Source organism: Dunckerocampus dactyliophorus, chromosome 7 (assembly GCF_027744805.1).
Source record: "Dunckerocampus dactyliophorus isolate RoL2022-P2 chromosome 7, RoL_Ddac_1.1, whole genome shotgun sequence".
NCBI classification, from domain to species: domain Eukaryota; kingdom Metazoa; phylum Chordata; class Actinopteri; order Syngnathiformes; family Syngnathidae; genus Dunckerocampus; species Dunckerocampus dactyliophorus.
This window is the reverse complement of record NC_072825.1, coordinates 1979040-1992983: the sequence shown is the minus strand read 5'-3', so window position 1 is coordinate 1992983 and position 13944 is coordinate 1979040. Positions and strand designations below refer to the sequence as shown.

General features: G+C 44.7%; 1 protein-coding gene across 1 annotated transcript; it reads left to right on the top strand.

Moving 5' to 3' along the window:
* Positions 1–434: 434 nt before the first annotated feature.
* Positions 435–1997, top strand: bola1 (bolA family member 1). The gene is made up of 2 exons (XM_054781037.1): positions 435–523; positions 1347–1997. Exon 2 carries the CDS (start codon positions 1421–1423, stop codon positions 1862–1864), a length of 444 nt encoding a protein of 147 aa, XP_054637012.1. The 5' UTR covers positions 435–523; positions 1347–1420; the 3' UTR covers positions 1865–1997.
* Positions 1998–13944: the final 11947 nt, after the last annotated feature.

Sequence of the window (13944 nt, the reverse complement as noted above, 5' to 3'; positions counted from 1 at the left end):
TAAGCATAGAAACTGTGTGTGGAATCATTAAATATTCAAGAAAAACAACAAGATGTGTAAATTCTGTATGTTGTCTTTTGATTTTGTGTATTTTATATAAAAAAAGAGGATGGAATAAATTAAGTAAATACTGTACATCAATGTTAAATTATAGCGGAGAATCAGCTGAATTAGCCCAAAGTGCGACTTTCTGTTCAAAAAGGTGTGTGATATTTTCTTTCTTTCTCTTTTCAACCGGATTTGCACTTGTGGCGCAATCAACCCTTTAGGATCACAATGAAAGAACACAAAAAAATAAAACTTACGATGAAACGAGCATCTTTTTGTCTTCTCCTTGCTTTCTAAATTATATTATTTGTGTAAATTGTTGTTCATGTACACGCAACAAGAAACTATTACATAAATAGTAAAACAAATAAAAACTAAAAACAATATCCCCCAAAACTCCGGACACAGCGTTAAGCAGCACTTCCGGCGCGCGGTTGACGTCACGGAAGCGACCGAGCCAAACGCTAACAGCAAGGTGAGATGCTTTATTTGTATCTGTAATTTAGCCGTTAATGATACTTCTTATTGCAGTCTTTCGATGCAAATATGGTGTCGTTAATGCATAACAGATCGCTGGAGTGCCGCAATATCATGTCTTTTGTTAACATTAAACAAAAATAGCCAATGTTTACGCGTAAGCTAGCATCTATTGCTGGCCAAACAAGCGACTGGTTAGCTAGCATAATAAATAGTTTGGGACTCCATGCTTTTTGCATAGTTTCTTTCGGGTTTTTTTTTTGTTGCGTTTGGATAGCTTTTTATTTGTTTTGGTCTCAAATGCGCCTAGTCAGATTTGCAAGACGATATTTATGCAATAAAGTTAGAGCTATTCATCATTGACGTTGCGTCGGCCAGCAAACGTTGTCGACAATAAATGATGTAACAGTGTATTGCCTTATTATGAAAGAGTATTATGGGGACACTGGAAAGAAACAAAGTAGTAAAATTACGAGGAAAAAGGTGCAATTTCTTGGATGTGGAATTTGTAATATTTTCACATGAAGATTGTTCTTCCAAAAGTGGACCATTTAATCTAGCAAAATTGCCATATTTATTGCTGTAATATTATGACTTAAAAGTACGCAAATTATAACTATTTTTCTTTTTTACTTGTGTGATATTACAATTAGTATATGTAGCATAGATACATATTAAAGTTCCTTTTCCTCATAATACAACTTTATTCTTGTAACATAATGCCAGCCGTGTGTGTGTGTGTGTGTGTGTGTGTGTGTGTGAATATGTATATTGTATGTATTGTACACACACACAATTTATAGCATTATATTTCCAAACAGGAATCTTAATTTGCAGCGAATCCTTGATATCTGCCCACATTTGGCCCCTCCAATTGGTCTCCCCACTTCATCTGATGCTTCCCGCCATCCTCCGCTGCGCTCGTCCCATCTCCTCCGTTCTGTCCTTCCCCCGTCCTCTGTCTCATCTCACAGCCCGCATGGACCCCCAGCGTCCCGTGGAGGGGGCCATCAGGGCCAAACTGACAGATGCCTTCCAGCCGGCCCACCTGGAGGTGCACAACGAAAGCCACATGCATGCTGTGCCCCCCGGCTCCGAATCCCATTTCCGCGTCTTGGTGGTCAGCTCGCGGTTTGAGGGTGTAGCTCTGCTACAGCGCCACCGTCTGGTCAACGAGGCATTAAAGGCAGAGCTGAATGGTTGCGTTCACGCGTTGGCCATTCAGGCTAAGACGCCGGAGCAGTGGGGGAGCGACCCGGCCCTGGCGAAGAGCCCTCCATGCTTAGGGGGGTCCCGGGGAGACCACACTATGGAGGACAAACTGAAGGCTGGTCGTTGACGAGGACGCTTCCTGTTGGACATCATGCGCTTGCTCTTGGACTTCTCGCTCCCATTTTCTCATGTATATTTTGAACTTAAAGATAGGCCAAGTGGAACCTGTTTGTGGCATTTTGACATTCTAATAAAATGATAAACACACAATTAGCAGCGTGTGTGTGTTTTTACATACTTGTCTTAAATATACAACACAATTTCTACCTCTACAAAGACGACAATACTGTGTTTTATGTATTCATTTATTGCAGTGACCAAGTGCACTATTCTACGTGCCGGCTGTGCTTAGTGGTAGTGCCACTGTCTGGCCACATGGGGGCAGTAAGCACATAAGTCATAGGGAAGCAGTCAAATTGTTGACGTCTTCATTATTACGGTTGAAACAGTTGTCCAGCCTTTTTTCAATTGCGTTTTGTCATCAAACTAATGAATGGTAGATTATTTTGTATTGTATAAATAAATGTAAGACATATATTGGTATTTTTTATTTTAAGCTTTTACTTAATTGCGCAAAAACGCTTACTTGTACGGCCCTTAAAATATGAGGTACATTTTTGCATTGCAAGTCAAGTCTTAAATTTAAGATTTTGGGGGGGGAATACAAAAATACAAAATATGATTATTTGGGAAAATATTATTAGAAATATACATTATGATAATCCATCTTCAGCTTGGCCAAGGCTGGGTCGCCGGTTGTGATAATGTATATTATTATTTATTATAGATGAATTAGTGATATATTTTATGTCGTCTTCGTGTACTGTTGATTGTGGAGGACAAAATGTGCTGCTCTTCTTCTCAGAACTAGATTCTGTGCGGGCTGTGTGTGTGGGTTGATGGGTGGGCGGCTATTTTAGTCTCCAGGGTTGTGTGTGTCACTCTGAAGGTCTTCTTGTCCTTCCCTCAACCCAAATGATGGCCAAAAGTCACCGCGAGTGTGAGAACACATCATGAGTGGCGGGTGGGAGTGTGTTTATGAAACGTTTTATCATCTACACAAATATATCCAAGGATGTTTGTGCAGATGAAATGCTGCAGCAGCAGTCCAGAAGCTTCCCTCCAAACCAAAAATGCTCATCATAAAAGAAGGCCTGGCGTGGAAGGTCACCACGAGGTGCTTCCGTGTCGTCCTCGACAATCATCCCCGCTGTCAGGCGTCACAAAAGGCTCCACTGAGGTAGTCGACAACTGGTGTGGTGAGTTTAAGGGGGAAAAGCAGCGACACGGCCGCTTTGAAGCCGACTGGGCTGTCAGCGCCAAGCAGGCCCAAAGGGCTGAGAGGAGCGCTAGCAGAGAGGCAGTAAGCTGACTGCAGGAGACTTTCTCATGTGGGAGATTTATGCATCACAAGTCCAGGTGCTGTTAAGATGGAGGTGATGAGGTGGAGTGCAGGGACTTGTCCTGTTTTACATGTCGGGAGGAGCACATCACTCTGGGCCAAATACCTGGGTCAGCCGGGTCGCTGTGATCTGGGGCTGGAATTTTAACAAATGACACGTGATTCTTCACATACTTTTACTTTCTTACCTCCCCGCAGTGACAGTCTCCGAAGACGTGTAATTTGAAAGCCTTGACTGCCCAAAAGGACAATTAAGTGTCTTTGGCGTTGTCATGCAGAAGTAGCCTGCAGTTATGCAATTAGGCGCTGCTGAAAAAAGAAGATGGTTGCTAACCTTCAGGTGATGACCAGATGTTTGTGAGTGTCGGCGACACTCTTAGCCCCTTTTCCACCAAAAGTCCGGAAACATTTACTTCCTGGTAGTAATAGGGTTCCTATGTGGTCAAAGTTTATGGTCATTTATTCAAATCAGACTGCGATTGTATCTTATCTTCTTATAAGCTTCCCCTCAGCTCTTCACCAATTACCGGTTGTTTCTGGCGTGTATCCTACATTTAGAGCCGCCATCTTGTTGCCTGTTCGCCCACAGATGCCTCAAAGTCCATCTATCCATCCATCTTCTTCCACTTGTACACGGTCGGGCCGCGGGGCAGCAGCCAGCCTAAGCAGGGAAGCCCAGACTTCCCTCTCCCCGGCGACTCGCCCAGCTCCTCCCGGGGAATCCCGACACCCCCAGACCAGTTGAGAGACATAGTGTCTTCAAAGTGCACCGGGTCTTCCCTGAGGCCTCCTACCGGTCGGACGTGCCCTGAACACCTCCCCAGGGAGGTGTCCGGGAGGCATCCTGGCCAGATGCCAAAGCCACCTCATCTTGCTCCTCTCAATGTGGAGGAGCAGCGGTTCTCCTGCGAGTTTCTCAGTGATGACAGTGCTTCTCACCTTATCTCTAACGGCGAGCCCAGCCACCCTGCGGAGAAAACTCGTGTTGGCTTCTTGGGTCCCCATCTTGTCCTTCTGGTCACTACCCAAAGTGACCACAGGTGAGGATAGGAACGGAGCTCGACCACTAAATTGAGAGCTTTGCCTTTCAGCTCAGCTCCCTCTTCAGCACAACGGACCGATGCAGAATCAGCATCACTGCATCCCTCGTCGATCTCTCATTCCCTCACTCGTGAACAAGACCCCAAGGTACTTAAACTCCTCCACTCAGGGCAGGATCTCATCCCCGACCCGGAGAAGGCACGCCACCCTTTTCCGGGCGAGAACCATGGACTCGGACTTGTATGTGCTGACTCGGCCAGTGAGAGTTGAAGATCACGGCCCGATGAAGCCAGCAGGGCCGCATCATCTGCAAAAAGCAGAGACCCAATCTTGGCAGCCACCAGATCTGATCCCCTGAAAGGACTGCTGCATATATTCTGTAAATACGTTCAAAAGGAGTCCGTCCACTCCCCGCAGCTTGGCATGTTGACATGAAGCTCGTAAAAGTGCGCAAATGAGTGGGCTTGTTCCACCAGTCAGCATTCTGCCCCAATAGTTCCAGCAACTATTTAAAAAGTCCCTTTATAACTTTTCCCACTGCTTGGAGAACTTTTTTTACCCGGGTCATTTTGGGTTAAAATGAAACGGAAAGTTCCTGAAAAGGTTCCTGTGGTGGAAAAGGGGCCCTTGACCGGTGTGGACGTAGCATATGTTGAGGAGGATGCTACTATTGGATTTGCCATTCTAGCTACGCTACATACACAGACCGCGTATATCTGCAATGTGACGCCGTAGAGCGGGGGTGTCCAAGGTGAAGCCCGGGGGCTGCTCCTGATTTTTCAGTATGTGGCCCTTGGTAGAAAAAGTTGGAAAACCCCGTGGTAGAGCATAGGCCTCTGCCAAGGCCAAATTGCGGAGAGTTGTACTGTTGGTGTGTTTGTTAGCGAACAGACTACTTTCTGTTTAGTAGAAAAGGCGGTGCTGTTAATGTTCCAAAAGTGGACATTTCCATTGATGCCACAGTGACGTAAAAAGCCCAACATGTACATAAAGGTGCATCTCAGTCAATGAGAACATCTTTCTTTAAAGTTTCACTTTAAAAGCTAAACCTCTTATATTCTCTAGCTGGGGTGTCCAAAGCTTTTCCAGTGAGGGCCACATGCTGGAAAACTGAAGGATGCAGGAAGGGCCACACTGATATTTGGAACCCTCAGAAGTTATATAGAATTCAAGGAAAAAAAACACATCTCAGCTTTGTGATATACTCTCGGTGAAAAAGCCTATTAGAATGAACTTTGACCTTTGCTTTTTTCTCCCAATTTTTGCTGTTTTATTTTTATTCTAAATAGTTCAACTTCCTTCTTATGTAATTTTTGTACATTTTCTTCCCATAATACAATGATTTTATTGTCCTAATATTTTGATTTATTCCCATAATATTCTATCTTTTTCTCCAACCTAATTTTCCCAAACCGACAACTTTTAGTTTGATTTGTTTCCCATAATATTATGACTTAAAAATATATATATTTTTGTTAATATTTCAACTCTTTGCTACTGAAATGACATTCTTCCTCATAATAATACGAGTTTATTCTCATAAAATTACAAAGAATACAACTTTGGATATTTTGACTTTATTCTCATAAAACTAGAGCTGTTTTTTTTTAATTTATGCTGTTTTTTTTTAATTTTCCAACTAATTTTGTTGTCAAAATTGACTTAATTCCCATAATATTTTGTCAAAACTTTTTCCCCAACCTAATTTTCGAACAATTACAAATTTGTTTTTCATTGTCTTTCATATTACAACTTTAAAAAGAAAACGTCTTTCTTTAATATTTACTGATTGGTGGCTGGCTGATCGGAATATCCCTAGTTTGTTTACATGACAACAGCACTTTTGTGGACTTAATATTTTAAAAACATTGCCAAATACTGGATAAGTGTGTCTATTATAGCACTATTGTTGTTATTATTATTATTATTATTATTATTATTATCACTAATATTGCGTTTTGCACCAGTTTTTTTATTGCATATTTAGTTTAACCAAATGTATCCGTTTTTGTCAGTCGTATTAATTCACATGTTGTATTTATGTACTATTTCAATGAAGTAAGAGTATATGTCGTCCAGTTGGTTTAAATACACACAGCATAGAAGTCTCACACTCGTAAACACACATGCCACGTCTCCTAGTGTTGATGGATCTATGTGCGGGCTCGGGTCGGCTCCGCTCGTCCTGCCGGGTGCAGCGGGTCGCTGGGAACCCACCTTGCCAGTGCTGGCTCTGCGTCAGAGCTACGGGCCAGATGGTGCCAGGCTGGGCTGGGACCTCAGGCGGGTCAGGGTTCCCGCAATGAGCAGTCACTGATTTACGCCAATGCTGCGGACCTGCAGGACCATGGTGTGTGTGTGTGTGTGTGTGTGTGTGTGTGTGTAGGGGGGTTAGCTCCGAGTACAGCTGACCCCTCGCTGGTTGCGGGGTCATTTATCGGCGGGGGGAGCTGGGCTGTGTACGACAAATGGGTGTCTGGGAAAGGATGGTCCGGCTGTCCCAGGGGAGCAGGCTTCCAAGATGCGTGCAGCATGTGCAGAGCAGCATGTGCAGGGCAGCCTGTTAAACACATTTCACTTTGCTTCCATGCCACATATTAACACCACTTTCAGAGCCGTTTTCAGCTGTTAAAGATGGATGCTAATAGGCTATTAAGGCATTTTAATTGGAAAAGATCCCCCCACCTCCCATCCATACGAGCTCTCTAAGCCCACGCCTCCGACTAATGAAATGAGTGAATAGGCGGCTTGAAAGCGAAGGACAAAAGCAGAGATGGAGAAAAGACAATATCCTTGTGTGGGAGAATTAGTTACACTCACTAGTCTAAGTATTCAAAGCACCAACACAAGAGAGGAGGAGGTGGGGGGGCTTTGCTCGTGAGGGATTAAGAGAAAAGTCCACACAGGTGGGTTGCTGAGAGATTTGGGGATGGGGGGGTGTCACATGACAGGACGTTACCTCGTTTGATGAGCACCAGCCGGGGCCCCCAGGAAGGGTGAAAAGGGGGTAGAGTTTGATTTTATAGGCAGAAGTAACCTCTGGACCACATCGGGTCTTCATTACGCTCCCAGGTGTGCCCTACGCGCCTGTAAAGCCACGCACGTTAGCAGGTTAGCATCCACGTAAGCTCTCAATTTCCGCTTTTCGATTTGACTATAAATAGAATAGATCTATAGAATAGAATAGAAATAGATCTGGTAAAACGCAGACAAATCATCGTGTGGCAATTTTTTTTCTTAGAAGAATTTGGAGCTGTTGGGTCGGAAAAGTAATTTAAGATTTTGGGGATTACTTGGAAAAAGTACTCTGACTTCCACCAACCACAAGGATGACTTTTCATTAGTCAAACCTTGTTTTTTCTGCGGCAAAGTTTTTGTATGATTCAGTTTTTGTCAAGATTTTTCGCAAAATTTTGAGAAATGTTAGCTCGGTTTATCATCTTATCTTCTATAAGCTTACTGTGTACCCCCTCGCCATATTATTTACGTAGAAGAGCGTTATTGTTTGCTCTTTCAAATTCCTTTCATTTGCAGAGATATGAGCTGGACCCCCTGGGGAGGTGTTGAGGGCACGTCCAACCTGCAGGCCTCGGGGAAGACCCGGGACTTGTTGGAGAGACTATGTCTCTCAACTGGCCTGGGAACACTTCAGGATCCGCCGGGAGGAGCTGCTGCCCTGCGACCCGACCTCGGATAAGCGTAAGAAGATGGAGGGATGGCTGCTGGCTTTGTTCTTGTCGGACCACTGTGGAAAGAATTCATGGCCCAGAAAAACAAGGTTCCACTGTACGGGGTTCCAACCTTTCCCCTGAGTTCATTTGGATGAAATAAAACCTTTGTTGTACTTTATTGCCGGGATGGATATAATGGATTAGATTTTATATACTGCATGGTAACCAAAGCGCTTCATAGCGAAGTGAACCCATTATTCATTCACTCCTCAGTCACACACTGGGGGTGGTACGTTTTATATATCTATATATCAATATATACAGTATCTATATATCCGTATCTACAGCTGACCTGGGGTAGTCTGATGGAAACATGGCAGCCATTCTACGCTTACGGCCTCTCCGACCTCTCCACATTCATACACCAGTGTGGGCAGCACTGGAGGCCAGGGGGGTGAAGTGTCTTGCCCAGGGACACAACAGCAGTGACTGGGTGGAGGGAGCGAGGATCGAACCGCCAACCTTCCGGTTTCTGCTCTACCTCCTGAGCCACTGCCGTCTGATATGAAAGGGGTCTTAAATTGTCTTCATTATGGTCCCAAAAAGTCTTAAATTTGACCTGTTGAAAGCTGCCAGAGACCCTGTTCTTCTAGTTGGTCACCAGGGTTGCGCACAGGGACTTCGGTCCACTCCTCCTTACGGATACTCTCAGAATCCTGACGGACCAATTGACAACGCAAAGTTTCAGCTTCCTCCACACATTTTTTTTAGGCCTTTGTCACTCTATCTTAATGTGTTCATTCTTGAGCCACTCCTTTGTTTCTTGGCCTTGCTGGAAACCCATCCGTCCGCCCGTCCGTCCGTCCATCCATCCATCCATCCATCCATCCATCCGTCCATCCATCCATCCGTCCGTCTGTCCGTCCGTCCATCTATCTTCAGAGAGGCTCTGTTGATGTTGGTGTTGGTGTTTTTCTTCCTGAATTAGCAGGGTCATCGGACACCCCCGATTAGGATGTGCTTTTCCTAAATGAGTCACCTCTTGACCAGGTTTGTGACAAGTCAGCTGACATTTGGGCTCCAAAGAGAGTAACGTCCACTTATGCGTGACGGCGTTTTCCTTGAAGCCTGTTTTTGCAGGCCCATCTCATGATCACCACGGTCAAGTCATGGGAGTTGTATCTTCTCCAATCTTTGTGTTTCATCCTGGTCTTGGGGCCAGAGTGCACAGGCCAAGAACTTTTGCCGTAAGCCGTGACACGCATGAAGCCACAAAGCCGTGCAGCCCCCTACCCCCGCTCTGCTTCCCCTGGAGGACACTAACCAGAGGAGCCTACATGTCAAGACAGATGGGTTGCAGATAAGACTCCAAACTCCCTCAGTTTGCTTTTTGACCAACCTATTTACCCCCCCCCCCATCCTGCACACTACTGTGAACCTATCCTAACACCCCCCTCCCCTTCCCAAAAAGAAACGTGCTGTCATTCTCATCATTTTTGTGTGCAGGCTATGACCCACTTTGCTCACTTGTGGCCCTTTGCCTCAGGAAAGGGGCCTTTATTTGACATTTTTAACAACTCCGCACATAATCCTTAAGCGGCTGACTCATGACTTTTTTTGAAACGCTGTCTTTAGTCTCAAGGCAGATAACATCCACTTAAACCCCCCGGAGCTGTCGATACCTTATATGCTGGTGTTTATATCTCCTGCACAGCCCAAAGCTGTTATCATATCAGCATATCATGTTCTCCCCCCCCCCGCCGGGTATTACATCCTACCTGATGTTTATAGTCATGAGGTTGTGAGTTATTCCGGCAGCCGCATTTAGAATATTTGGAGGGAGCTGAGTGACAGCGAGCGTACGGCTGGCTGTGGAACGTTCTGTGCAGCTGCTCTCAGGCCGCGAAGACCGGGCGGCACTCGGAAACTGAAAGGAGAGTTGATCACACAGTTGATAAAGTTTGTCTCGTGGTCAGTGGTGGCCATCAAGCAAGATGTCCGGCCATACCTCCAAGCCTTTTCCGCATCACTGCACCTCTACAGAGTGGACCAACAGCCCGCTAAACTCTTGTTTTGCCATCCATCCATTTTTTTCTGCTTGACAGGGAAGAACAGACTTCCCGGTCTCCGGCCACCTCTTCCAGTTCCACCAGGAGGACAACAAGGCGTTTCCAGGTCAGCTGTGAGACATAATTCCTCCAGTGTGTCCTAGGTCAGCCCTGGGGCCTTCTCCCGACTGGGCATGCCAGGAACACCTCACCCGGGAGGCGTCCAGGATGTAAACCAGCACAGTAAACGGTGAAGGTGACAGCGCGATGAGGCCGTCAGGACCACATCATCTTCGAATAGCAGAGATGAGGTGTGTGAGAGGTTCATAAAAAAGAACAGGGTGTCTTTTGTTCCAAGTGAAAAGTCACATACATGTAGCAGTACCCATCCAGAATCAAGTGGCAAAATATTCCATTCCTAACACAAGTGAGTTTATAATAGGAGGAAACTTGCCTGACATATTGCAGGTCCTCAAATGCCATCTTACACAAAACTTTAGCTTTTCACGCAACCACAGTTCGTTATCATACGCAAAGAAGACAATCGTCTGTGCCAGCCAGTTGAGTCATGATGAGATGCCATCAACTCAGTGACGCCACCCCAGCTGTTAAACTACATTTCTCATCTCAGGCCTTTTTGTGTACTTTAGAGTGACAAATCTCACCACTGTAATCATGCCTGCCTGCTACACCTGGCAACTCATGGACAACTCATCCACATTTTAAGCCGTACACGATATCAAGGTCCTCAGTTTTCACGGTTTTTGACTTTGTTGAGAAGCAAATATTGGTTGGAGATTGTCATCGCGTAGACCCGCAATGCGCGATACTGAACGACGTTAACCTTTTAGCTACCGCGAAGGGGAAAAGTATGACAATGAGCTGTCAGTACGATGTACCGCCACAAAGTGCAACTATTAAAAAATGACTTTTATGACCTTACATGTTACATGAAAAAAGGTCACGTTGTTGTTCGGCCCTAACAAGTCGTCCACCTTTGTATCTGTGGTGTCATTGTCCTCGTAAGTGGATGAATTCTCCGAGTCTCCCTCTTTCAGGCCGATATTAACCCATATGCGATTTTGTGCGGGCTTCAATTCGGGTCAAAAGGGTTGGCTGTGCACGGGGCCAGTAAAGGCGGGGCCAGTAAACGCGGGGTTAATCTGGCCTCTTCCAGATGTACCCGCTGCCTGAAAAGGGATTGCAAAGAGTCGGCGCGCACTCACACAAATCGTGATCTATTGTTCATGTGTCAGCGGAGCCGTGATATATTCCAGGTTTTACTCGCGGACAAAACATAGCGAGGCGATTATACAAGCAAGGGCCATTGGCGGCCCCTCTGACTGCGGACACCAGGCAGCTTGACCCCGGGGGTCTCAGGCTCCTTTGTCTCTGCTGACCTCTGTTTCTTTTAGCCGCTCTCTGAACCTAAAAGCTCCTCCTGCTTCTCCCACACATCCAAATAAAGAAATGACCCCTTCCAGTTTGTTTTATTAGCACTCTCAAGCACAGAGAAGCCTTTTTTTCTTTACAAGGGGGAAAAAATAACAGAGAGCCTTTAATTAGCAGCGTTATTAGGCCTCAAATGAAACATGGGGGTCAGGGGTGGGAAAAGTTGGGTCAACGAGGAATGAAGACTTTTGTCATCTTTAGGTTTGAACCATTGGAACCTCAAGATCAAGTGACACTCCAACACGAGCTTAGCAGGATTTAGGGGGCACCGTGTGGCCTGGGGGCCGCTTACGACCCATAGCTCCTTTTTTTTAATCAGCCCTTGGCATATTCTGGAAATTAAACAACTTCATTATTAATGATATATTATTAGATTTGACATGAATAACAATTTTTGTTCAGATAATGTAGCATATATTGACTGACAGTGCTTTGCTTTTGCGTATGAAAGTGTACCTGAAGCACGGCATGTTGGGCAAGTGACACACTGATCCGTGCCCAAGCACCCGACTGAAGACGGTGCATTCATTCTTTCTTCTTCCAGAGGTTGTAGGTTTCCATGTGGACGGCCTGAAGTGAAACTGAATTGCTCTTCCTCATATGCCTTCTGTCGAGGTGGTCGCAAAGGTTGGGAAACTTCCCGTGAACTGTTTGTTGGTGTATTGGTCTGATCTGGCTTCAGCCGGTGTTGGCCAGGTGGCCGAGTGACTCGCATGAAACAGGAGGTGACTCATCATGGAGCTGTGTGTGTACAAGCAAGACAACTAAGAACAGGGTGTGCTTGTTCCAAGTGAAAGGCCTTGTAATCGCGTCTCATGTGTCTGCGGTGAGCAAGCGCAAATATGTTGCAGTGCTAACCAAAACAGAGTGGAACATATTCCATTCCTAACACATCCAAAAGTCAGAACCCAGGCACCAGTGACTACATTTAATTAACGGGATTGCTCCTCTTGCAAATAATTATGGAAATCCCTACAAAGTCAGGGACAGCACACGCTCAGTGTGAGTGGGGGGGGGCCAGGTGAGGGAGGGCGACATGCAGCCAAGTCCAGCACGGTTGGAATGGCGTCAGTTTGAGGACTGTACACCCGAGCACAAGCAGCACAACAGCGTCTCTGGATAGTTCCTTTTAACTTTGATCCACAATGAGCGTGCCTGGAAGCAGCAACGCCATTTTGAAGAAGCTGCTGTCATAATTTGGGTTGCCTTTTGCTTTCTCGTCTCCCCATTGTCGTCATTGCCCCCGGTGAAAGAGGTCACGTGACCGTAACGTAGTTAGGTGCTGACGTCAGCAAAACAAAATCAATGAATTGTATAATATTTTTATGAAGTAAAAGAAGGCATTTTACTTCCAAAGTGGATATACAACAACATGTAATTTGACGTACGGTAGTTCTTTACAAGAGTAATCAAATTAAATGAAGAAGGTTCATCAATTGATGTGTGAACGGTTTTGTGGCCGACTGGTTGGGGATCCTTCCTGAAGAAGGGGTGTCTTTTTCCACTTTTCTAAACATGTAGATATGCTAAAAAGTCATATATACTGCATGTATATTTCAAGAAAATACTGCATCTCGGCCTTGTGACAAAGTGTATTATTATTATTATCAGCTTCGGCCTTGTCTTTTTTTCCCCAATTTTCGCAGTTTTTTTTTCCCAAATATTTCAACTTACTTCTCAAATAATCTTTATAAATTTTCTTCTCGTAATATTAGGACTAATAATATTTAATATTTCAACTTTATGCCACAAAAAGGATGTTATTGTTCCTGATATTACGACGCTATTGTCGTTAAATTGTGACGTTTCTCTAGTTAGAATATGACTTTTTGTCTTTTAATATTTGGACTTTATTGTCATAAACGTTGAGCTGGTGTTTAAAATGATTATTTTGCAACCATTTCAACTTTCTTCTTGTAATTATGACTTTATTGCTATCATATTTTGACTTAATTCTCAACTTTTTCCGCAACCTAATTTTCCAAAAATTACAACTTTATTTGTTGTTTCTCATAAGACTACAACTTAAAAAAACATCACCTCATCACCTCACCTCAGATTTCAACATATTCTCATAACATTACAACTTTTTCTCCTTAGAATACAACGTTTTCCTCTTAATATTTTGCTTTTATTCTTGTAAAAATACTGCAATACTTTTTCCATTTTTGCTATTTTTTATTTTTATTTTACATTTTTCTTGTTAAATTACATTCTAAGAATGTACTGCGGACCAGTCCCCGTGCTGCACTTTGGACACCCCTGCTTCAGAGTGATGCAGCTGAGGTGTCCTCTCCCTTTTGTGCTACTTCCTGTATTCCAAACTCCTCCTGAACTACTCAAGTTCCTCCTGCCTTCTCGCTTTCGCCTTCCACGCTGTTTACCAAACACACCAACGAGCTCTTCCTCTTCCTCTCCCACATGCACATCATTGTTTGCGCTCGTCTGGGTAGAAAATGTCTCCGCCGCTGAGGCCTTAAGTGTCTCCTTCACCCCGTCATCCTCCTTTTCTTGGGGGAGGATGACAAAGAGG